The 26,783-nt window shown below is 35.5% G+C and overlaps 1 protein-coding gene across 1 annotated transcript in view; it reads right to left on the bottom strand.

Moving 5' to 3' along the window:
* Positions 1–24,382, bottom strand: part of mao (monoamine oxidase) — a 28,961-nt gene extending 4,579 nt beyond the window's left edge. Inside the window, exons 1-6 of the mRNA XM_026217836.1 lie at positions 24,304–24,382; positions 11,776–11,870; positions 11,351–11,488; positions 4,723–4,827; positions 640–731; positions 409–550 (exon numbers count right to left, since the gene is read on the bottom strand). Of these exons, the coding sequence (XP_026073621.1) occupies positions 409–550; positions 640–731; positions 4,723–4,827; positions 11,351–11,488; positions 11,776–11,870; positions 24,304–24,352 (621 nt within the window). The 5' untranslated portion in view covers positions 24,353–24,382. The remainder of the gene's footprint in view (positions 1–408; positions 551–639; positions 732–4,722; positions 4,828–11,350; positions 11,489–11,775; positions 11,871–24,303) is intronic.
* Between the last annotated feature and the right edge of the window lie 2,401 nt (positions 24,383–26,783).

Genomic DNA, 26,783 nt, shown 5'->3' with positions numbered 1-26,783 from the left:
TCCGCAGAAAGTAATTTTTTTTTGCCTTGCAACAAATCCCGTTGTGAGAGCTGTGGTTAACTTAATTGGGGGTACAGACTGAACAGTGACAATGACTATTGGACTTGGCAGGAACATTGGATTGAACATCTACAGCTTGATTATATCACTATTTCTAACCCCCCATCTCTCACTCCCTCAGCCTGCCTTTCTCTCGTTCTCCCACAGATGTTAATTATACTGTAAACACAAGTGCTGGTGCGGTGAGAAAGCCAAAGAGATGTGCACAAGCATGCTGTGAAAACGTGGTCGTGGAGTTCAAATGTTTGGTATATAATTAATTCTGCTCTTCGTCAGTCAAATAACCAACCAAGATAAAGTATACTAACAGGCAAACAGTTTCTATGAGCTAAACTGTTTAAGACTTACCTGGCCTCCATTCGTGGTAGAGAAGATTCTCATGGTGCCTCCACACTGCTTGATGTACCAAAGGAACCACAGAGCAGACACCTCATGGGGCTCAGAGGTCACGTTCACATTGACGAACAGAGTGGCAAAGCGGCGAGCGGCCCTGCAAGCAACCCAAGGGCAAACGGGTTTTGCCTTTAAAAGCCAATATGCCACAATCTTGTATGATTTTAAATGGTCCCTTCTCTGTACCTGGTCCAGCAAATCTGGTCAAAGAGTTGATGCATGGTCATCTTGTCCCACTCTTCAGCATGAGGGGCCCTCCATGGAGCTTCTTTAGGAATCTAAAGTGCATTTATAATTATAACCAGGACTTGACATTAACACCCGTCAAATGCAGGTGGACTTTGCTCGTCGCAGGTAACACTGTGACTCCAAATAGCCATTTTGGCGGGTTGAATAATTGTAGCATTTTTAAAAGGCATCTGAAATAAAGCCATATTGCAGTGTGACACTACGACACTACAACTCCCATGTGTATTACATACACACTAGTGATGCACGGGTAGGGTTTTTTACTGCAGGTTATGAGGCGGCCTATTATAATTCAGTTATCAAACTGCCCAGCTATTTCACTTCAGCACCGCATTTCACACACACACACACACACACACGCACACGTGCAAATGAGGATTAGCGCATGTAGCCGTCTCTATTCACAAACAGATGTACATCGTCTGCAGATATAAGGAATTTCCTTACACTTTAACAAGTAATCTGAATGGGCTATATATGTGCAATATTTTAAACGAGCCCTGACTAACTGAGTTTAATGCCACAGTTGTGTTTGAATGCATCTCATTCTTGTTTCTGTGGCGGTGCGTCGGTCTCATCATGAGGTGCGCAGTCCGGAGCGCTGTATGACTGATGCAGCAGTTCAATTCAACTTTACTCCAAACATATGAACTTACGGGTTTTAAATACTTTATATTTAACGTGTTCGTTTATGCCCAATATTAGTGTTAAACTGTTGGACTTCAAATGAAATCTTCTTTTGATTTTCACCGTTGACTGATTTTGCATAACATTTAGACTGGTAACTTCCGTGCGCAGATGCGTCAGATTTGTCACAGGACACGTGATATGACAGTTGCGTTCGACTATATATGAACTAGCTGTTTTAAATACAGTATTTTTATATTTAACGTTAGTTTATTAGTATGTTTGAAAGTATATTTCTACGATTAATGGTGATTCCATAGGCTCTCTCTCGCACACCTGGGCAGTTTAAAACAGCAAATAGTTATGCTATGACAAGTACAAAGAATCTCTCTCGCTCCACCCATGCACGATAAAATATCGTGTATCGTCGATCTGATCTGATTAGAAAAATGACAATATTGCCCAGCCCTACAACATATATGGATTTTTTGTTTTGTTTTGTTTTTGATGACCCGCCCGGACCCACCCCGCAAATAAAGTTACAATTTCTTTACCCACCCCAACCCGACCTGCGGGGTCCAAGGGTTATGAGACGACCCACGCATCACTAATGCACACAGTGTTGCCTTGTGCTTGTGTGATAGTGACAGAAAGAAGAGACATCTATCTGCCCTGCTGGAGTTGGACACCGGTGGAGTTATGTGAGACTTGAAATATATAATCTGATTGATGTCTTGAGGTGTGGTAACTGTAGTATAAGCAGAATAATAGACTTCGATCTGTTGAATTATTTTTTTTTAAATAATGCACACCCGAGGTGGTCCATTAATAAAGACAGGCTCTTGATTCATTCTTGAATGAATCAGCCGTCTGAACGAATCGGTTGACTCAATGACTCACTCATCACTTGGTGCCACTTACTGGTGGTTTACTTATTTAAATGTAGCTTATCTTTGCATTTTTTCCCCTACATTTCATATGTGTATATTTTAAAATATGCCACTTCACCTGCTTCTGTTTCTTCTGCAGGGGAAAGATCGGTTTTGGTAATACTGATTATATTTAAATGGTAACAGCCCTATAGTGTCTTAATATAATACGTGAAATTATTAATAAAAATGTAAGAATTTCATATAAAAGATGAAGCATGCATTAGATAAGGTAAGGGGGAAAAACTTTTAAATATGCAAAAAAAAAGAAAGAATTAAAAAAAGGTCAATGTTTGTACATAACATTTATTTTTAATTTTGTATGCAGTAACCTTAGTCATATAAAAATGTAATTTCCCAACAACTAAATTGTGGCCAGTGAAAATACTGAATGGCTAGTAATTTTGGTAAACCAAAATAAGTTGGTGGGGGTGCTTGACACATGTCAAACATTAGAAAGGGGTGGACACTGCAAAAAGTTTGCAAACTACTGGACTATTGAATATCACCCATTCACTGCCATCATAGAGCTTATAAGAACCAGGGCATTTTTTAAAACAACTCTGATTGTATTTATAAACCTAGGGTGGGAGTCAATTATGGGGTAATTTTCATTTTTGGGTGAAGTATCCCTTTAATAATAATAATTTTACAAAAATTATTGGAGAAGGCGTGTTCATATTAACATATTTTTCATTGTTACTGAGAAGAAAATTTTTTAACAATTAATGAAATACAAAACTAAATGTAGTATTTGTTATTTATAAAATACTGCTGACCAAGTGCATAATTGTTTGAACAACCAGCCAGAATTAGCTCTAAATTACTTGTAAGCTGTATGCATTTTATTCACTAGAACAGACTCGTTAGAATCATTTGTTCGTAAATCTGACTACACTGGTTGCATTTTATGCATTCAATTTGCTAAAAAGAGCTCGTTAATTATAGTTATTTTTTAAAAAAGATTAATTTAAATGAAATCATCAAATTACATAAATATTAGGGCTGGGCAAGTTGATGCGTTTTTATCACGTTAACGCATTAATTAATTAACGCCGACAATTAGTTTATCGCGCGTTAATGTACTTTTTATTTTGAAAGTCCGTTGCTCACTGCGTTTCAATACACATACACAATACACATGTTTATCAGTAGGCTACTGGCTGCTTGGGATGAGCTACAGCGCAAAACAGAAAATCATGTCCAGAGTTGAATTCCATCTGGTTGGAATGTCTTGTATAAGCAACTCCTTCTTTAGTTTAAGTTCAATTTGTTTTGTTCTAATTCTGCAGCACTCGCTGCACTGTGCATAAAATGGCCCACAACCTTTCTGCATTTGGCCAGGACGTTGTCAAACGCGCTGTTGTGCAGAGATACTATGACAGAATGCTGGAGACTGTGCGCAACGCAGGGGACGTGTTCAAAAGGCAGATGTCTCGCAGCAGCGATCATATTTCTTGCACTATCTGTGCTAATTGTGCTGACTTTATTTGAAATGTCCCACTGCTGTGCAACATGAATAAAATGTTTAGCACACGTTTCAGCAAAATGTCTCTCAATACAAATCTACTTATTTTTTTTATTTTTTATTATTATTTTTATTATGTGTTTTATGTTCTGTTGTACTGTGGAGTTTCTGTTACGAAAATGTGAATGACCTTGTGTGTCTTAGCAACTGGCTAGGTGCAGATGAGTAAGTAAATGTAAAGTTGGAAGAATGGATAAATTAAGTTAACCTGCATCACTGAAATAATTTTATTATTTTATTTTATTTTTTGGACTGAGATTCTCAGTCTCTTAAAGGAGATTGATGTTGTAGCTTGTAAGGGGCAAGTTAAAATGTTATGATTGAGGTTCTGGACATTTTTTTTTTTTACAAACTTAACAAAACTTTTATGTTTTATTTAATAGAAAATTAATGTTTTAATGTTTTATTTATACATTAATGTTATATTTAATTTGATTACATTAATGTTTAAGTTAAGATTTACAAGAAATGTTAACTGCTACTTACTTTTAACTGCTGTAAAAAAGCACTTTATTTGTTTAAAGTTTTGACAAACAACTTTTGATTTCATTATTGAATTTTGCGCATGCTGCGATTAATCGTGATTAATCGCAGAAAATCATGCGATTAATCGCGATTAAAATATTTAATCGTTGCCCAGCACTAATAAATATACATAAATATACTAAAAAGAACTTGAAAGTCATTTGTTCGGGAAATCGGACTATACTTGTAACTCTGTGCGTGTTTGATTCACTAAAATGAATCGATTCTCATTCGGGAATCAGATTACACGTGTTGCACTGTTTGTGTTTTATAAGTGTCTGTTTTGTGAGGTAGATTCAGCAGCAGTGTTGTGGAGACATTCAAGTATTGCAGTCTCATGTTTTCAGGAGAACAGTTCATGGACCTTAAAACATAAATACAAATGGAATTGGTTCTGAATAAAAAACTTACCTCCATCCCCATCTTGTCCATCGTCCTCCAGAGGTTGTTGTAGTCCAGGTATGCAAGAGGGTTCCACACCGGAGGAAAAGGCCCTTTGAATGCATATGATTTGCCCTTGGAAACAAAAAAACAGTGTCTATAAGAAACCTTATAGCCTTAGCTATAACCTTAGCACCAAATAATGAAAATTGGGATTATTATTTTGTCTTTGTTGACGTAATGTCTTTATCATAGCCATCATGACCTCATTATCATTAGAAGTGTAACCAGTCTGGAATGGAAAATGTTTTTTGCTGCCTAAAATATACATAACTGCATTTCACCTGGCTTGGAATCAAATCAGTTAATGAAGGGGACTCTGTTCACTGTCACGATCATTAGTTGGAGTGCCCATAAACTCCAATAGAGGGCACTCCACTCAGGACTCGGCCATTTGGGTTTCCATCCCCTTTTTCGAACTCCATTTCCCATCCTGCCTCATTCCTGGGACTGACTGCACACACACACCTGCATCTAATTACACACACATACCTGCAGCTAATACACACACACACACACAATCACTCTCAGTCTTTGCAAAGTCTTGTTTAGCCCCATCTAGCATTTCCAAGCGCTTTTCTTGTGTTTGTTCTTCCTGTGTCTGGTTTTGGATTGTGTATATCGCCTTTGATTCTCTGCCGCCTGCCCCGACCTCTGCTTGTGACTGTTTTTGATTCTGGATATCCCTGACATACCTGACGCCGTTCCTGATTACTGCTTGTCGAACCATTCTTATAATAAAGTTCTGCATATGGATCCGAACATGTGTCTTACTCTCTGTAACATTCACAGCCTTTACAGTTTGCGTTAATACAACCAGAAGATCAGAAACAACTCGACCTTATCAAATCTTAGTACGATTTTATGATTTTCACATAAAAATGTGACAATCTTATTCATTAAGAGGAGGAGAAAGATAAATATGCTCATTTAGAGAGTTGGAGTGGAATCTACAATAATGATAAAGCATCTATAAATAGACATTAATGATAATGCTAATTCAGCAAAAAGAAATAAAAAAAACTATTATAATCACATTTATAATCTCTAGATTAACAGTTAAAAACATGCTAAATAAATGAATCTCTGAATCAGGTAACAAGCTGTGATCAGGTAGTCAAAACTCCTGACAAAGTCAAAGAGCTGTCACCTAGAAAGATTATCACATACCACTGGGTTTGATGTCCAGCATCCAATTCCGAGCGATTTGTCATGTCATAGTAATTTGTGCATTTTCAGCATACCGTTTTGGAAAACCCTGTCATTTTATTGCTCGCAGAAAACATCTGAGGGGAACCAGAGTGGTTTTTGGGTAGAACTAGAATGCACTTAGTAAGACAGATAAATTATTGAACACCTTAAATATCAAACCACCGCAAAACACTTGTCAGCACTACAAGGACATCATGCTGATACTTTTTTGAGCGGGCACTATGGCAGTTCTGGCTTACCTAGTGCCCTAAACAAGACAAAAAATGACCAAAATCAAAGAAAAAGAAATCATAACTTAGCAGTCCAGTGGTGGTTTTCATTTAGCATTCCAGGGTTAAAAACTAGCCTATTATATAAGTAAAAAAAGTGAACTGAACTTAACACATTTTTAAAAACTATTAGACCCATGCCTTATACGTTTACATTTATCGATTTGCAGACACTTTTATCCAAAGCACATTTCAGGAAGAATTTTTTTTTTCACTATTTACAGGGTATCTGTAGAATAAAAAATAAATAAATTTAAGGATTTTTAATGACCCAATTTAGGAGCTAAACAATTAAAAATACTACCATATAAGCAGGGTCGGAAAAGAATGTAACATATTACACAGTAAAAGGACATCATTTGCAGTTCAGATACAGGTTTTCACGAAACAAAATTATAAAGATCACATTTCAGCCTTAGACCATTTTTTAGAAACATAAATTATTTTACTAATTTAAAGCATAAATATATATCTTACTGTCTTAATTGTTTTGAGACTTTTAGAAGGCACATTGACTTCTTCCACATTTATAATTGTGTGTTTGCTGCATAAAAACATGGGTCGATTTTCATGCTGATCTAAACAAAAACAGCAGAAGGACTTACTGAAAATGCAAATGAATTCTCTATCACTAGGTCAGGCTTTTAAAACGGCAGAAATATAGCTGCTTTATCAAGCATTACAGGTAAGATGAAATGAAAATGCCATGGGAACTTTTCTGAAGACAGTCAGTTCCTTTCAGAGGCACATTTTTATAAAAACACCCATTTCACATTTTGAACCCTGTACCTGTGCTGTTAGCCCGTCGGGCACCGCAGTGATGCATTTTGGTTGCCTGACTGGAAGATAAAATTGCCCGGGACATCGGGCCAGCATTTGCAAGCCCTGTTTAAAGTTTACATTTATAGAGTTCATGCATTCCCTAGCAATCAAACCCATGAATCCATGAACCCATGACCTCTGACATATATATTTTTTACATTTAAAATACATGGTTCATGGTTCCTTACTATTATTTAGCAGTCTTACTGCCTTTGAAGTGACTTAGCCATTTTCTTCATTTCTAAGCCAACTTACACTACAAGAAAACATGTTCATCAAATAAGGGACCATGAAATTTCCATATCACTGGCGAGCCTGCCTGACCAATGCAGGAGAGGACACTAGATCGCTCATCCTCCAGCAACAGGTCTGTTCCCATGGCGACAGAATTGAGGTGGGGAGATGAAGTGCATCTCTTATGATATCCTTTCAGCCAAAGCAAACCCTAAGTCTCTCTACTATCACTAACCTCATAATGCCGCCCACCAGCCGGTTACAAGCAATGAAACGAGACCACATCCTGTCCGACAGCAATTGTATCATCCTCCAGAGTAATATTCTGTTCGCCTGTGTGTTACAGTGTTGACATTTTACAGAATGAAAATAATGAAATGTTTAAAATGCAAACCGTGAGTTTAAGCATTGCAACACTAAATGTACAGTATTAAAAATGCATATTTACTTTGATTTGCTAAAGATTATTAGTGTTTTAAAGATTAAATTTAAGTCAGTGCTAAATGAATGCAAAATTAATCTAAATATAAATAAGCATGAGCAATTAAATATCCAATATCAGCCGATATAAATTGAATATATTCACAGCGATGCCTTAGAAGAACCATTTTTGGTTCCACAAATAACCATTTAGTCAAATGTTATTTAAGAACCATGTCTTTCTGACCTTGTTATAATCTGAAGAACCTTCTTTCGCCACAAAGAACCTTTTATGAAACTTAAAAGGTTCTTCAGATGTTAAAGGTTCTTTATGGAACCATTTAGACACAAAGGTTCTTCTATGGCATTGTGAAGCACCTTTATTTTTAAGAGTCTAGCAGATCTGTACATACAATATACTGTCTACTGTCTTTTTGTCTATTGTGTATTGTTGTAACATGTTTTATTTTTACTCACTAATTTTTATTTTGTTTTTTGTAGTTTGTTACTCGTCAACCTGTCTGAGCATTGGAAGCCTCTGTCACCAAGACAAATTCCTTGCACACTTGGCAATAAAGCTACTTTTAAATTTGGGAAAACCAACTTTTAAGCATTAATAGTAAAGGTATACGCATATTACATATCATCATAATTGATTGCAATAGAAACAATAATAATGTAATTCCAAGTAATTCCACAACATTAATATACAATAAGTACGTAGATGTGGTTTATTAGTATTGCTCAGAATTTTGCCACTAATGTAAATGCACAGTTCTGCAAACACTGTCTAATAGGCTGTATTAATTTTTGACAACACTGCCTTTGCACAACTCAATCATATTATGATTATGTTCAATCATAATACTGATACTAAAGCTGCCTGAAAGTGCAGTTGCCTGTGAATCCTCATGGACCAAGGCAGAGAAAAGCAGATTTAACTGGATAAATGAGGGGCTGAAAAAAACTACCTAAAAATGGACATAAAAAATCTGCAAAAGCAGAAGGTCATCTGATAATATCGAGGATAAACTCAAAAGGTGAATTATGCCACAGCTGTTTACGTCAATAACAGAACAGGTAAATAGAGATTAATTTATTCATTCCTCAAAGACAATGGAAAATTGTGTTAGTGAGCTATAACAACTTAAGCGCAGTCACATTTCACAAAATTTCAAAAGCAAAAATATTTTGTTGTCAAATGTCAATAGTGTATCAATGTAAAAAGCATAGCTCCCACAAAGTCACTTTCAAATCAAGCAGCTTTCCATCGCTCAACACACTGAATCCCCATGACTAACCTGAAAACTTAATAAATTATTCACACTGACACCAAATTACAGATCGCATGGATTCCTATTAACACCCACCGCACAATTTTAGCTGGACAATGTACTCTGGCTTTATTAATTAGTGGGTTGATCACCAGTAAAAATTCTCTCTGCTGTGACATTTGCATAGCTCAACATTAACAACCTGAAGACTGCAGTGATCTGGTTATGAGAAGGAAACGCCCCTGATCCCAAAGACAGAGCCAGACATCATGGTGTGAGAAAACGAGAGAGAGAGAGAGAGACAGAGAGTAAGCGAGTGTGTCCCCTCAATCCTGATAGCGATTGTCTTTTGATGAGGAGTGCTGCCATGGTTACCCACAGGGATGCTCCGATCAGGAGATAATGGCACGAGGAGAGAGGGGACGGCTCTTTCAGAACATAAACTAACACAAACACACACATCATTAATCATTCTTTTTAAATCATAACACGTACCAAAAAGAAGCCTATAGCAAGACAGACCAGAACAGCATTGGTTGAAATGAAGAAACCAAATGAAAACATCATGTAGCGCAGCTCTGAGCCTCTTCTTTGTTTTCAAGTAGCATCTTTGAGCTTCTGAACAGCATCTCTCTTACAGATATCTGAATCCATGCTGATGTATTCTTCAACAAATAAAGCCTTGAGATCAATCAGATATGCCTACATGTGTTCATGGTCTCTTCCTGGCGTCTACCTCTTTCTGCATTAGTGACTTTGGGTTTATTCTGACAAAGCCTGTTAAAAAACAGCTGGCTTGACATTGACCTTGACAATGATTGTGCCGTCAAACTGCACAAACCAAGGAATGGGAACCAAGGATTGTGACTTGTAATGCAGGGGTTGTATTTTTATAGAAATGTTTATTGTATTGTTTATTAAAACAATAAAGGGGATTGATGAATAATTGATGATAATTCACCCTTTATCATCTTCTGTGGAAGACAGAACGTGATTTCCTCAAACATACACTACTAAATGTTGGGGTCAATAAGATTTTTTATTTCATTTTTTAGAAGAAATTCACTTTTTATTCAGCAAGGATGCATTAAACTGATCTCAAATTTAGACTCACTACATTTAATTGACCACTGAAACAACTAGCTATCATATGACTTGAATTATGGAATAAAGTGCAGGAGACATCTGGACCACTTTCATGATATTTTATGTTTTTGTTGTTTTTCAAAGCTTAAAAATGCCAATTATTGTAACTGCATAGAAAAGAACAGCCTGCACATTCTGCAAAAATGTCTCCTTTTGTGTTCAACAGACAAAAAAAAAAGTCAAATGTTTAGATCCACAGATTTCATTTTTTGGGGTGAAATACCCCTTTTAACAAGATTCTACAACTTTCACATTCCTGATTTCTAATACTGAGCGATTAGCCATTGTAACGATATTGAGACCGAAAGCAAAGTTAAAAGTTTCAGATCTTATAAATCTTATAAATATTCAGTATTAACCAAATATTTACACTTATAATGTATAGATGTGATGGTATTGTGTTACACAGTTAACTATTCTGCTGGGGAAATCAAAGTATTTTGGGAAACATGCCAAAGGGTCTTTTCCACAGCAGCTGAAATCCAGTTCCCTCCTGACATAATCTACAATGAACACTCCAATGGATCTCCACCATGACCTTTCCCTCTGTGTACACTGCCTTCTTGAGTATGTGTGAGTTGTCGCTTTGCTGGTCTCCATCTCAAGAATCCTTCTGATTTACCATGATAACTTTAAAACCACCTGCATTTTTCTTATGAAATATGACCACTAAAAGCAGTAAAGCAGCCCACGGAATAAAGAGCAGTACTAAGAATCCAGTGATTTATTTCTGTAACAGCAGGGTCAGAGCGGCGAAGACGCTGAATCTACAGCCAAATCTAATAAGGTCATGCAGTGTGCATGTGCTAAGGGCAGTGATGCGTCTCCCCAAATTAAATATGGGGCAGGAGGAGGGGAAGCTGGTTTCTTGAGTTCTGCCCTTCTTACCCACTCCAAGCGTCTGAAACCATATTACAGACTTCCTTAAGGCAGCGATTAGCATCTCCAGACTCGAGCGCAGCAGACTAATGTGAAGTAGGGTCTCTATACTCAGCCCTGTTCAGCTGAGCGAACCAGGGCTAGCTCTGACTTCCTGTGCATTAAGACATGAGTGTGCTCAAACAAAAGGCCGTATTATTAGCTGAATCTCTGGCCTGAGGCTGTGAAGAGAGCTGGAGTTTGAGACAGGGGAAAAATCTTGTTTGAATTACACAGATATTTTGCTTTTGATACGGTAATAAGTCTGATCTGCTACACGTGTAGGCCTTCACTGAGGTTTACCTTCACATAGTGAACCAAAGACTCCTCCTCGTTGACTTTGTATGTTTTCACGCCGTATTGTTTGGCTATTCTCAGGATGCGGTTTTGAGTGGGCCCAATGTACGCTCCTCCCAGATCAACCCATTTCGTCTCCTTATTCTAAAAAGCACACAAAATTTGGGTCAGATTCACAATGAAATAGTTACTAATTCACATTAAACCAGTATCAACTATATCTATTTTTGCAGTGCAGAAGTAGCACAGACGCTGCATCACAAGGAGTGTATGTGAGTTTATGTTTTGTGAGTGACATGTTGCACATTGTTAAAACAATTAATACGCCTAGTTGTGACTATAGTCAACAGACTCATGTTCCTATCACACGTAAAAGCAGACCGTGTGTCGTACAATGCAGTAATTTCATTTGCTTCACATGAGTATCTTACCTGAACGGTGTAGGTTCTTCCACCAACGCGATTTCTGGCTTCCAGGAGCACAGGATTCAGGCCGCTCTGCACCAACAGCTTGGCGGCACTCAGACCTGTGAATTTGGAATGTAAAATGCAGACTGTAAGATTTAGTTGACATTGAATATGTAAAAATATCTGATAGATTGGTCTTTAAGAAAACTTATTTTTATTCAGAAGATGATGAGGAGAAAACGGGAAATGAATTTGAACTTGTGTCAACAGCATAAGAACAGATCGGTACTCTGGCTAAATGCTAAAACGGAGCTTAAGAGTACATTTCAGAGTACATGTTTTCAAACTGTTCCTGTCCTGATAATAGTGAAGGTTGTTCAGTTCCTATCTGACTGTGGCTTTCTATTGTGTAAAAAAATAAAATAATAGCATCTACATATTTAAAAGTCTTTTGTGAAAACAAGTTGTGGTGTGGAAATATTTGTCTGTCATTTGCCTCAACATATAAAGGGAAGACACAGGGGTCTGTCTTGGTAAAATTTGTCAAATGGGCATGAAAGTGGCATATTCATATAAGTAACTGAAAGTATAATCAAATTAGCCAATACATCTAATGAACACGCGAGGTATAGAGGATGTGTAGAACTTTGTGAATGTGGGCATTTCCAACTCTGTGGAAATCTGCAGGGCATAGAATATGTTATACTGTATGTTAACAAGGATAATATTTTTTTTCTTAACAAACCTGGTTTGGCCTGTAGCTCTCACTTGGCCTGCAAACTTTTCCCAGAAACTGACACAAAAATAATTAAGAAAACAAAACAATGCAATACAATAGCATAACATTAAAATAAAAAAAATGTTCAGAGATTGTAAGCCTTTTTAAAGTTTTTGAAAGAAGTCTCTTATGCTCACCATCAACCAGCCTGAAAGTCTCACAGAGTCTAGCTTTGTTTTTGAAGCCTTTGTGTCATTGGTATGACAAAGCAAAAAGAAAAAGAAAAAAATCTTCACAGCATCTAACATGTCTCTTGGGGAACACTATGAATATAAATCCACTTTTATGTTTCAGTAAATCTGTCCTGTGATCACTGAGATTCCTGTTTAAACCCCTGAGGCTGAGCAGTGAATATGGTGTCGGACCAATAAACCAACAGTTTCCTCCAATGCCTTGCTCAAAACTAGAAACAACAAGTGAGAACTGGGTTCTCTGCAAGCAAAAATCACAACTTTACAAATTCACAGGACTTTCCTGACCCTGAATACACACACATAAGCACTTCCTCTCCTTACAGATTTATCCTATGAATTTCATAAGATTTAATGACTTTTTACCATGCTGGAAAGATTAATACACACACACACACACACACACGTTTGTTTTTGTGAAAAGTGGGGACATCCCATAGGCATAATGGTTTTAATACTGTACATACATACTGTATATTATATCGCCTTTAACCAACCCTACACCTAACCCTAACCCTCACAGGAAACTTTGTGCATTTTTACTTTCTCAAAAAAAACCTCTGTATGGTTTATAAGAGTTTAGAAAAATGGGGACATGGGTTATGTCCTCATAAGTCACCCTCTCCTTTTAATACCTGTGTCATACCCATGTCATTATACAGAGTTGTGTCCTGATATGTCACAAAAACAAGAGCACACAATCATTTCATAAAAAACAAGTCGTTTTTTTGCCCTTATGAAAATTAATATCTGATTAATATGTGATCATAAAACCTAAAGATGTGGAAAAACAACTTTTAGATAAAAGTTGAATACCGTTTCAGATGGAGTACACAACAATACACATCTGGATAATACATTGTCAATGCTTAAAATTTCTTTTTCAAACAAAAAAATAAATGAAAAGATTAACCCGTTTTCTAAAATTCTGTTACAGCTACAGTGATGAGACAATGAAACAGAGAACATCTGAGGTCAAAGCATGACCTTGGAAGTTTATATAATACTATAAACTGCCTCTGATAAGGAGATATTGGCAGACTCAGCTTACCCAAACACATGGGTCAAACATCTGAAACACTCTCCATCATTCTTCATGCTCTCAGAAATATCGCAGATACAGCTAAATGTGATCATTTTAAAGGGGGTGATTGTTTTCTGTATACTCACTGTAGAAAAGAAACCGCAGAGGCCTACAATCCCTGGCCACCGATGTGAAGTCTGATATCTGACAGGCTTGAAATGATTGTTTTTTTCTAAATTATGTTTTGGCTGAGCCACAGAGCTAGAAAGAAATCCAATATAAGCCTATAAGGCATTGTTCACACAACTCACAAGGGGGATTTAGGTTTTCAAATCCAATATTTATGATTGACTATCTATTTAGCAAGCGATGAGATCTGATTTGTTTGTTCAGACAGCATAGACAATATTACATGTATACATCAGTTACTATAGAAATCCATCAGCACAATGTCAAGAGGCTCTCAAACACTAACTGAGAGTGGCTGTCAGTGTGGAAAAAGAAGATTTTGCCTCTGCTCATGTTCATCATAGCATTTCACCACGATTCCGAATGCACACTGTCAACAAAAGTAACATTTTACAACTTCACAGATTTTTAAACATTGAAATTTAATGTTTTCGGTGCTCGGACTACGACAAAAGCAAAACAAAAAAGGGCCAGTCTGAAACAAAGCCGAGAACTATACATGAGCTCGCAGTCAGATACGTCGCAGTGAAACCTGATTATTTAACCAAGTGGCGTGAGTAGGAAGTTTTCAAGTCTTATCCCAAAGAGATAGAGCAATTTCAACACATCCTCATATTTCACACATTTATGAAATTGACCTTTCGCAAAAGACCTGTCCCCCTTAGTTACTGTTGCTACATCTGACAAGCCATGGCGCTCTCATGTCACACATCATGTTCTCCCGCAGTGAAAAATACATCGTAGTGCAAAGAGAAGACTGACAACGCACCGACAGATGTGTTTAATGTGTTGTAACAGATCGCTGTACTGGCTTAGTTCAGGCGGCACGTGAACTGATCATCTCTTCCTTTTTACTAGTTATAGCACGAAAGAAACATGAATGAACATCAGAAGGTATCTTGTTTCAACTTTTTCAAGTTCAAGTCCACCAATGTAAATTTATTCTCCTGTCTGGTTTGTTTGTTGGACAATATGGCAGATTTGGCATTATAATTGGTCTGATCGCCTGTCAATCAAACTCCCAGCAATTAACAATGTCATACTGTTATTGTTTGTCACTGCTTGACTAAATTGAAGATATTCATTTAACATAAAAAGCTCTCATGTGAAAGGTTGGTCTGTTTGAGAAAGCTGGCTCACAACATAAGTATATATTTTCTTCTTTAAGAGACATAAAATGGTCAGGAAATGAAGAAAAAACTTGAAGTTGGCAGCAGCACAATAGTGGCTGTGGTCTTTGAAGGGACCACAGCCCTGAAGGGACCACACTGACTGATCTCCACCACTGCCAATTAAACACACATATGGACCTGAATACAAAAATGAAGCTTAGCCGACAGCTTGATAAAAACAACATGTTTACAATAAACACTGGAGACAGTAATAGTAAAAGCACACACAGTAAACATCTCAAAGTGTGGTTAAGCTTAAGAAAGATTTCTGCTTGTAGACTCGGGACCATTCACACAGGCCATGCTCTTGTGTTCAATCTGCAAAATAATTTCATTGTTGGTCTAAGTACACATGCATTGGGTTACATTCATGTTTCTTCTCTCAGTAGGGGCCCACATCTGTGCAGCAGTCATTCAACTGCGTCTCAAGAGTTGGACATCCTTTTTTCACTTGGATGAAGGCCACAATATGAAAGAAAAGTTCTGCTGCTACTTTCATTTCATCATGACTTTAACCACACATTCCTTAAATAAAAAAAAATTGTGCAAACTTCTTAACACAAATAATTATTGTGTTCACAAACACCATCCCTTTTGTTCTTCAGGAAGTGATGGACAAGTATGATGCAAAAACTGACAATTGCCAGATAAGTGCCGACAATGATATAAAGATGAGTAAATAATTGCAGAGCTATTCTTTTTTGGATGAATTATCCTTTCAGGCTCACTGACTATCAAAGTTGCAGTTATTCATGTTCTAAACTTAATCAAAAATACTGTGGGAGACATTAAAACAGTAGCTAACAATTTAGCTAACGATTAAGTTTAAGCAGTCAATCTTGTTAAATACTGCCAAGCCAAACGAGCTTAAAAGATCAAGCCATGAATCACAAAACAGCCAGCCTCAGGAATACAGTCCCTAGAAGCTTTGTAAAATAAGCAAAAGAACTAATAAAAACCTAAGACTAGCATTGTTGCCAAATGATAACAGTTATATTTGAGTGTAAAATGACACATTGCAATGCTTACTACTATTTTATAGGAAGTGGCTATAAATAAAGTCTGAATTATGATGGTAACACTTTATAATAACTGCACACTATTAATCATTAATTAAGCATGAGTAAACAGATAATTCATAATTTATAAAGCATTAATAGACAGTAATACGCAGTTTATAAATAAAGATATAAATGCTTTATTCAATTTATCATTTCTCAATGAAGTATAGCATTATTTACAAACCAGTTATTTAGGAGTTGCCAGTGATTTATAAGATCACAAGAAATGTAGTAAATTCAGGTAATTTAGTAGTGGTCAGTTAACTATTTATGTGAGCTCATCTAAAGTGAGGACTAGTTATGCCTTGTAAAGTGTTTATAAAGGATATTTAAAGTCTCAGTTATCTTCTAAACACAGTGATACAGAACATATAAATATTAACAGCCTTTAAATCTCATTTGTAAAAGCTTTACAAGGCATAAATAGTCCTCACTTTAGATGAGCTTACAAAAATAGTTAACAAACAACTACATATGTTTTATAACTACCTGAATTAACCCTGAATTACAGTATAAATACATGTTAATAAACCATTTATTAACACTATAAGTAACTATTACTATACGTCTGAATAAAAAGATGTATGAATGCACATTTAAATAGTTTATTTATCATTTACTTATAATTTCTAGGTGATCTTATGAACCACTGACAACTCCTTAATAACTGGTGTGTAAATAATGCTATAGTTAATTTAGAAATGATAAATTGATCATTAATAAAGTATGAAAAAACAATTATTAAATACATTATAGATATGCTTTTAAATCAGGTATAAAGCATTTATATCTGTATTTATAAACTGCTTATAAATGTCTATTAATGCTTTATAAATGATGAATTAACTGTTTCCTAATGCTTAACTAATGATTAATAGCATGCAGTTATTATAAAGTGTTACCAAGAATTCTTGTCTCTGACTGTGAAAGTCTCGTATACATTCCTTCAATGTCTTTGTTTTCTTCATTTTATTCTTTTCTTTGCATTTCTGCCCAATTCATTTCTAATTCTCACCTAGCTGATCATGATAAAACAACATATTTTTGGATTCACTGCTTCTGTTGAGGCTGGTTCAGGGGACCGTTTACTGGGAAACAAGAGTCTCAGGCTGGATGGAGTTTCCATGGCAACAGTACATATAAAGATGCAGTCGCTTGGCAAATGTAAATCTATACCAATTACCTCCTTGTATTCACTGAGAACAGGAATCTGCTGTGCACTCTTGCTCTAATTGACATGACATAACAAGGTTAGGCTTTTCAGTAAGACATTAAACTAAAGGTAAATACAGTAAAACACACAACATACTAGCTTATAGGCCTGATCCTGATCTTATGCAGCATCAATTTGTACTGTAAGAACAGAGTTATTCACTCTTCTCCTGTTGCACAGGATATATGCTATATGTGGCAGTTGACCACCAAACCTTCTACATTTAACTAAAATGAGCATTTAAACAATTTTTCATGAAGTAGTAAAGTCTATCATTTGCATTCATACTGAAATCTAGAACTAAATATGCATGCATATTTAAAATATTCAATTCAAGCATGCAACTGATTGAAATGCAAACAAATAAAATGAAAAAAGGAAATAACTATGTTATTAACATTTTTGTTCTCAAGACTTTGTCAAAAGCATCCACACCTTTTCTCTGCATCATTATGTCTTGTCCAACATAAGCCAGGATTAGTTTGCAACTCTGTTCCTTTGAAAGGTCAGGTCTACAACTCTATCAAATTACAAATCGCCTTTTGTGTTAATGCTACAATCCAAATCGAATTGCTTTGATTGCACTCTTACAGAACCTGATAAAACCTACAATTACAGATCAAGAAGAATCACATTTAGGAGGCTATGTCTGTCAGCTTTGGTGCTAATTGCCAATCAGATTATCACAACACATTAAGAGTCACCAAGCCCTGGAGGTGACACAGACCTCCTTTAAATCTGTGGTTCATCCCTCAAGGAATTTCTCAATTAAAAAACGAATGTCATCTTTATCAATCAGCTCATTCGTCATTCATTCAAGACAAAGGTAACCAGAATTTTGAAAGAGTTTTTTTGACTTATTAAAAAAGCTTGGAATGGACCGATATTATAATTTAAGTGGATATATAAATAAAATATAAATGGATAATTTTCATGTTATGCCGATAACACCATTTCAATAAATTAAAAATAAACTAAAAATAATGGTTTTAAATGCTACAAATGAATTTATATATTATAGTATAAAGTATAAAATGATAATAGAATAATCCTCTGACCTGCAAATAATTGCACGCAGGAACTTGAATCCATTTTCCTGTCTACATTAAAGCATGCTCCATTCCTTTCTCAGATTTAAATATGCACCAAGATAATCCAATGCAAAGAAAATTATGTTTTTTATTTTATTTAATGCAGCATATAAAAAATGTGTACGTGACAGCAGGCACATGCTTCATGCTCTTCTAGAAGCAATTGCTCTCTCCAATAAGCTGCAACAATGACGTTTGGATGCATTATTGAAAAGCAATTACACAGAGATCAGCGAAATGGCATGTTCTCCTGGCAACCCCAAGGACAGTTGTTCGTCTAGAGAGGAACAGAGCAGTATTATCTTAAGTTGCATAACAAAGCCAGTCAAGCTGGAGTCAGGCTCCTCTCTGCTCAGCTCAGAGGGGGAAAAAAACAGACCAATGACGTTTGTTTGCACAAGCTTAGAGGACACTGCAAAAAAGGCATTTAGGCATTTGAGTATTTCCCTAGCTCTAGGACTCTGTAGACATGTTTTTCCAAGTTCATATGTTTGGTTTACAAAATTTTTAAAAAGAATACTAAAAAAAGTGACTGGAGATATTAAAGAATGAAAGCATTGATTCTAAATACATCAAAACATGCTGAGCTTTAAAAATCAATGTTTGCAATTGGTTTTCACAGAGATCTACAGCTGTATCTATTACTGGAATAAACACTGATTTATTCATTTTAAATAGGCACTGAAACATTTGTGAAATGCAATGACAAAGCAACCAGAAGTCTTTTAGAAGACAGCTGGCAATTTTCAAGAACACTGCAACACCTGGCAATGCGGCCATGTCTGAGATGACAAAGTTGAACTTTAAAGGGCTCATATGATGTTGCTAAAAATAACATTATGTTGTGTATTTGGTATAATGCAATGTGTTTATGCGGTTTAATTTTCTATATATATATATATATATATATATATATATATATATATATATATATATATATATATATATAAAACATTATTTTCCACATAATGTACATTATTGTTGCTCCTCTATGCCCCGCCTTTCTGTAATGCGTACATTTTTCAAAGCTCATCGTTCTAAAAAGTGAGGTGTGCACTGATTGGCCAACTATCCAGTGCGTTGTGATTGGCCAAATAAATCAAGCATGTGATGGAAATGTTACGCCCCTTACAACAAAACTAAAGCAATAAAACCATTATAAACAAGGCATTTGTTGCATCCAGTGGGGACATAATTACTGATTATAATGACTTAAACTGTCCTTTTATGGATTGCGTTGCGTATCCTGCTACATAAACAAAACCATGTCTGTAAACGACAAACAATAAGCGATTTTCTACACTACTCACTTGCGTTTGAATCATCAGTGACAAATTCTTTAAATATAAAAAAACGTACTTACAGGCTGTGATTCAGAAGCGCCAGACATGTGGGGGCGTGTTAGAACGAGCTGTTTTATGTAGGAGTTGTTGACTCTTAACTTTTATAAAGTATATATCTTGGTTTTGAGACATTAGTTTTTGCAAGTTTACAGATCTTCTTTATGTACCAAGAGATTGTAACACTCCAAAGAGAAAGGATTAATTGAAATCGCATCATATGACCCCTTTAAGCAAATACAGCAAAGTGTGGTTTATTTTACAGCTAATTCTGTGCAATGTCTACCCACTCAGACAGGAAGAGAACACCTGTCCAAAGTTTTTTTGCACAATACCTTTCAGAAGTTTGTGGTTGGTTATGTTTTTAAGTTGTTGTTTTTTTTTTTTTTTTTAAGTATCTTATGCTCCGCAAAGCTGGATACAGAAAGAACTGTAATATTGTTTAATATTAGTGACATTTATAAAATAACTGTTTTCTATTTGAATATATTTTACAATATTATTTATTCCTGTGATGGCAACAGTGAAATCATTCCAATTTCCTGAAAGATTTCTTATATTATCAATGTTGAAAACTGATTTATTTTGATGCATAATATTGATTTATTTGAAATACAATTCTTTTGTAACATCATGTCTTTACTGTCTCTTTTGATCAATTCAATGTGTCCTTGCTGAATAAAAGTAAATAAATAAATGATCATACTGACCCTAAACTTCTGAATGGTAGTATACATCTTTGCAAAGCCATTGTTAAAAAATGCTTATTGACACATATCATATAATGTGTCAATAAGCACAAAACCACAATGTAAAAGCAGCCCATTATGACATGGCCTGTGAATCTCTATGTTTCCGGACTTTCCTGGCTGACTTCCAAAACAGGAATGCCAAAGTTCTTTAGCAAGAGCAGGACACCCCCCAGGAAGCATCAGCATCAACCTCCTCCATAATTAGATGTGGAATTCTTGCCCTCCACTTGCACAACCCATAAGAGCTGCTGCTGAGACCTACTACAGTTCTGAGCAAAACAACTCCCTAATGCTTTTATTTGAACACTTGCTGGTTGTTCAGTTGTCAAACTGTTTCTGACAGCTATTTATACATATAAGCAGTTAATAAAGTTAATTGTTACACAAAAACACTTTCTCCTTTCCTAGCTTGATACACACATTCAACAGCAAGTCATCTGTAGGTTGATTTCTCAGACAAGGGTAAACAGAGTGACTTTCAAAAAACATCTAAAGAAATTTTTCGCCAGCACCTGACCACCTATTACTAGCACTTACCTCTTCTATTCTGTTCTATTCCATTCTATTGTTTAAATTTTAAACTTTGGATAAAAGTGTCTGCTAAAGGATTAAATGTATATGTAAATGTGAACATCTTAACCAGTCCACCACTGGTTGATCCAATGGCATGAATTTGGGGGCTGGACTATCTGTTTTTCTGACCAGTGACAGAGGGTGAGAGATTTGAACCAATCTCAATAAACTAGCCGTGGAACTTGTCCCTCACAATGTGCACTATGGACTTCAATGACATCTCAAACTCATCGACTCATTGAGAAGAGGTGTGCTAAAACTTTTCTAAACGGCTCAACTTAAGATTTTTATTTTAAATGGGTAAAAAATCCACTAAAAACTCTACTGTTAGAGCTGTACGAAATGACACACTTTGTTTTCAACCGTGGGAATAAGATGTAAACTGTGACAATTTAATTCAGTTGTTGACATGAAACAATAAGGTCACAAGAGTAAAAGGTGTCATTTCCATTGTTTAGCTGAAAGGCATCAGTTGTCTCTCTTCTATGTCAAGCACAGCCCCTGTGGCGCTTGACAACAGACACAAATACACATTTCCTGTCATTTCTTCCAATATCCCAGGGAGCATAAAAATGATTTGTCAGTTTTGTTTACAACCTCTGCCAATGTGCTGTCTACCCCGAGCAACTCAAGTGGCTTTGTAAATAGTAATTGGATTTGCAGGGAGATCGTTATTAAAAGGTCCCTGAAGCAATGTTGCATTTATTTTCAACCCACTTTATAAAGTTTGGTTAAAATAAGAAAAGGCCAACAGGTGGAACACATCTGCATATTCAACAGGTGTACAATAACAGGCATTTTGAGAGAAAACATCTTTTGTCTCTCTCTACCTCATGTGTCAAATGAAGTCATATCTGGATCCTATTCACAGAATTCATGGTTTTTTCAAATGAAATAGTGCACAAATCAGATGCATATCATGAAACATAACGTACATGCCATTGCATGAATTGCACTGTACCTTTGACCAGTGAGGGAATATATAAATAATCTCACACCTCCGATGACGTGCAATATAGGAAGGGAATCAGTCCTGATGTGAAAAAGGTTCTAATCAGGATTGGATAATACCGGGTCCATGGTGCACAATGTGTGGCCTTATTATAACATTGACTGATTTACATTAATTCGCTTTTTTCAAGCAGAGTAGTATGACTGGTTCAGTGCACAGCACACACTTTCATTTTCTGAAACAATGTTTGAGATGAGTAATCAGCAGTCTATCAAGGTCAGCAGATATTAAATTGTGAGCTACAATGCAATCAGACACAGAATTAACTACAGTATATAGAATAAAACATCTGACTTGATTTTGTGGTCTTTGTTTACATATCACATAAAACTGAAACTGTCGAAAAAGTCTGAATTAATAGAAATAACATTTCCAGCAGGTTATCAGGAGGACATTTTGATGCTGTTTTGCTCAGTTCTGTCTCCAAGAATGCTGTTCTTACACAAGAAAGATTTCATCCAGTGTGCATTCCCTCTGAGCTGGGTTTATATTGTCATGCCTTTATATAATAATGCATAATATTCACTGTGGGAACAAGTCAGTTTGCACAAAATAAATGGAATTCCTGTCAGGTCGTAAGCGTTAGGACATTATGCTGTGCTTTCATGCTGCTCTACAAAAAATAGGTCACATTGTAGGACTGACTGTTACAGATTCCTTACAGTATTTTCTAATCAATACTGCATCCTATAGTAGACAATATATTCATGAATCTCTCTGCAATCTATGTAAAATAAACTATATACATTATTCAAAGCTATGTTTCACACTAGTATTATATGGATTAAGCACAGGCTATGAAGAGCACCAGAGCATTACAAATATGTGCATGCAAGGACTGCAGCGTATGTGGGTAGTTGATGCAGGTTTAAGGAATTTTCTTTTTAGAAGTCAGTGTAGGTTTAAATGTATATAAAATATAAGGAAATGTGAATTTTGGGGATTAAAAATAATTTTGGATTATTTTTAAAACACTATTTTGGCATTTTCCAGTTAATTTTAAATGATCTTGCCGTTTGAAAAATAATTTCTTTTAAGAAAATATATTTTATGAAATATCTTGAAATATTGCTGACGGAAATAAATATCGAAAAATGAAACAGTGTCGATTAAACCAGCATGTATAATAATTATAAAATAATAAAATATGAAATAGTTTTAAATTAAGTATACAATATCATTCCACGTAAGATGACGTCTCAGGTGTGAAAATCCCATTTTTTAAGAAACCTGTTGCATCTAACAAGACTATTACTTCTATAGATCTTTTTCAAATAAAATATATGGCCATGAAATACTGACTGAGCTAAAATATTCAGTTAAAATTATTAAACACATCAAACAATAGCACACGGATGAATGATCAGTTATACACCATTGCTGGTCATTATTCATTTGATAAAAGCAGTGATTGACCAATCAGAATCAAGCACTCCAGAAAACAACACAAGGATGGGTAGCTGACATTGAAAAATGGGTAGCTAATTCATTACACATAAGACACATATAAACAAAAATATATGCTTCTATAATTATTATAAATGCAGACTAGACAAAATGTAAAAAAATATGAAATATTTGTACTTTTTCATATAATTTTGTCATTTCAGTACCTTTCTAAATGAGCTAGTGAGGGTAAACGTGATTTTAAAAGAACACTTTTATACACAAACGCATATTTTAAACTAATATCTTGATGTTGAGTATAAAAAAGTTAATGGGGATTATATGTATAGACTGTTGCATGCCTTGTTACTGTCTCTGCCCCTGGCGTTATTAATATGAAATAAACATGTCACGGAAGTGGAAAAGCAAGCTCAGGTGACATCGCGAGCAGATTCACTTGAAGTCTGCAGAACTAACCCCGTCCTTTTGGCATACTAACACATTCCTATTTAAAACGTAAATATGCATTATTATTAATATTTTGTAAACGCAGCCATAATGCAGTCTTGTTATAAGGCATTTAAGCTTAGAAAATGAAATAGTCGTTCAGCACTGGTCTGTCGCGCGCCTTATTTTACTCAATAACGACGATCATAACTCAGCAATACTATCATCAGACTGTAATCTTCAGTGATATAAAGTTACTTTAAGAGTGCGTTAATTGCAATGAAATTATATGAAGTTTTATGCGCTATTTTGATGACACTAACCTGAGATGCCTCCGCCAATCACAATCACGTCGTACGCGTCCGCAGTCATGGTGCTGTTCGCCTCACACTGACGCTCAGACAGAAGAGCATCTGTGTTCAGAGCATTGTGAGCCCCGCCCCCGCCTACTATCACCGGAACGACAGATTAGAAGAGCACCGAAGCTCCCATCTACAGTAGGGTACAACCTTTAGAAAAAAAGTGCTATTCACTGCGCCTAAAATGTACAATTGCAGAAAAGAATATATATACGTTGTATTGAACATTAATGGAGCAGCATATTTTGTGTGAAAATAAATCATTGAAAAAAAATAAACAAATATATGAGGTGGAAAAAGGGGCCTTTTACCCCACACACGGGGTAAAAGGCTCAACAGCATGGGGTAAAAGGCACAAGGTACTGATACAAATACCGACTAAAATAATGTTGTTTATATATATATATATATATATATATATATATATATATATATATATATATATATATAATGTCTAAGTTAATAATAGTTAAAAACAGTAGGGAACTTTTGACGCTCTAGCGGCTAATAAACAGAACTGCTTGCGTCTTGCGGAAGAACATTGTAGCCGGAGCTACTTCTCTCTGTTTATGTCTATGAAGAATCACAAAGGTACTGGGTTACTTCGCCGCGGTACTCCCGAAGCAATCTAAAATAGTCCGAATATAAACACTTATTATAGGTGCACCCTAGTGATTCAGGACAAGCTAAAACACGGTTTGGAAAATGGATTCATGGTGTACTCGCTTATTATGTTCATTTTTCTACATTTTGAACACAAACAAAGTTACGGACCGCAGCTCTGATTGGTTGTTTTTGACCGGGAGCGCATGAATTTCTGCCAATGGCAATAGGACCACTGGGAGGGGCCAGAGGAGCTTGATTTTTTTCACAGATTATCTGTCTCATATTCTACTGTCAGGACATAATGACAGGTTTAATAAATATGTAAAAAATATTTTTTTTTTTTACAAAAGTTCCCTACAGCACCTTTAAGCAAAGTTTGAACTATTTTCTGTTTATTTGGAAACAAAAATGAATAAATATACTGTCATTAAAATGTTAATATGAAAATATATATTTTTTAAAATACAGAAACAAAATAATTTTAATAAGTAATGATTCTGAAAGTATCGAAGATCCAATAATAATTGAATATATATTTACAGTAGCTAATAACAACTCATTATATTTTATTATTTGATATGATTAATATTATGTTTTTAAAGATCATGTTTTTTTTTTCAACATGGTGATTATCTCAAATGTGGACACCATGCCATGTCAACGAAGAGTCAGCCATCTATCAGTTATCACTTTCTGCCCCAAATACCGTACTTTTACATATTCTTTCGTTATCTAAAAACTGAAACTAACAAAAAATTAAACTCATATATCAAATATATGCATTAATTTGAGCGATTCTCATTTTTGCTGCTTAAAAAACCCATAACATATTTAGAAGTAAGCGCAAAAGGATCAGGATCAGACAATTGCATCTTGAAAACGGATGTTTTTGAAAGTGCTACGCCATGTTTTTTTTTTTTTTTTTGCCATCTAGCGGTTTAGATGAAAATAAGTTAGAAGTTTGAAGTTTTACTGCTAGGAGGTGTCCTGTAAGTTTTTGAGTCTTTTCAATCCTAACAAATGCTTAACAAGTGTTTTGCTGTGCATCTATTATTTTGTTGTGTATACTATTAGAGTTTGCTGCCATCTGGTGGATGTAGTCATGTAGGTTGTGCCTGTAGACTCACATTGCTTCAGGCTATGAGATCTATCATAGAATATATATATTTTTTAACCTCACATACTTCGGTATAAGTAGGTATATAGGTATAAACTTAAAATGCAATATTAATATATTACATATAAAATGCATAACTTAAACTGAAATATTAAAATATGCAATAATGCCTACATTTAGAATAAGTAGCTGTGCATCAGTGAATGTCTACATTTTCAGTTACTTACTTGATAGTGAGATACTCTCTGATAAGATTGTTTTGTTTTGGCCACGTCTGGAATGCTTTGATTTAAGACTTGGGATTTAGTTTAGGGTTGTATAGACATTTTTGAAGCTTGATAGCTCTTGTATATACTTTCATTCAAAAGACCTGCATGAATTTTCTTCATAGTATCTCTTGTAGTGCTCCCCAGAAGAAGGGGAAAACAATTATTGAGTGAATAATGACAGAATTTTAGTTGAAATATTTATTTCAAGAGAATGTAAGAGAGAGAGAGAGAGAGAGAGAGAGAGAAAGAGAGAGAGAGAGAGAGAGAGAGACAAAGTCCAGCTACTATGTTGGCCACAAGAGGGCGTAATTGCTACGTAAGTGTGCAACATTAAGTGTGAAACTCATCTCAAACAACAGCACCTACAGTGAGTGAAATAATCACATTTTGTTATAACATCCAAATGATAACACCAACATGCCAGAAATTTTTATAAAACTATAAAAAACAGA

Source organism: Carassius auratus, chromosome 34 (assembly GCF_003368295.1).
Source record: "Carassius auratus strain Wakin chromosome 34, ASM336829v1, whole genome shotgun sequence".
Taxonomy (NCBI): domain Eukaryota; kingdom Metazoa; phylum Chordata; class Actinopteri; order Cypriniformes; family Cyprinidae; genus Carassius; species Carassius auratus.
This window is presented reverse-complemented; position numbering and strand designations above follow the sequence as displayed.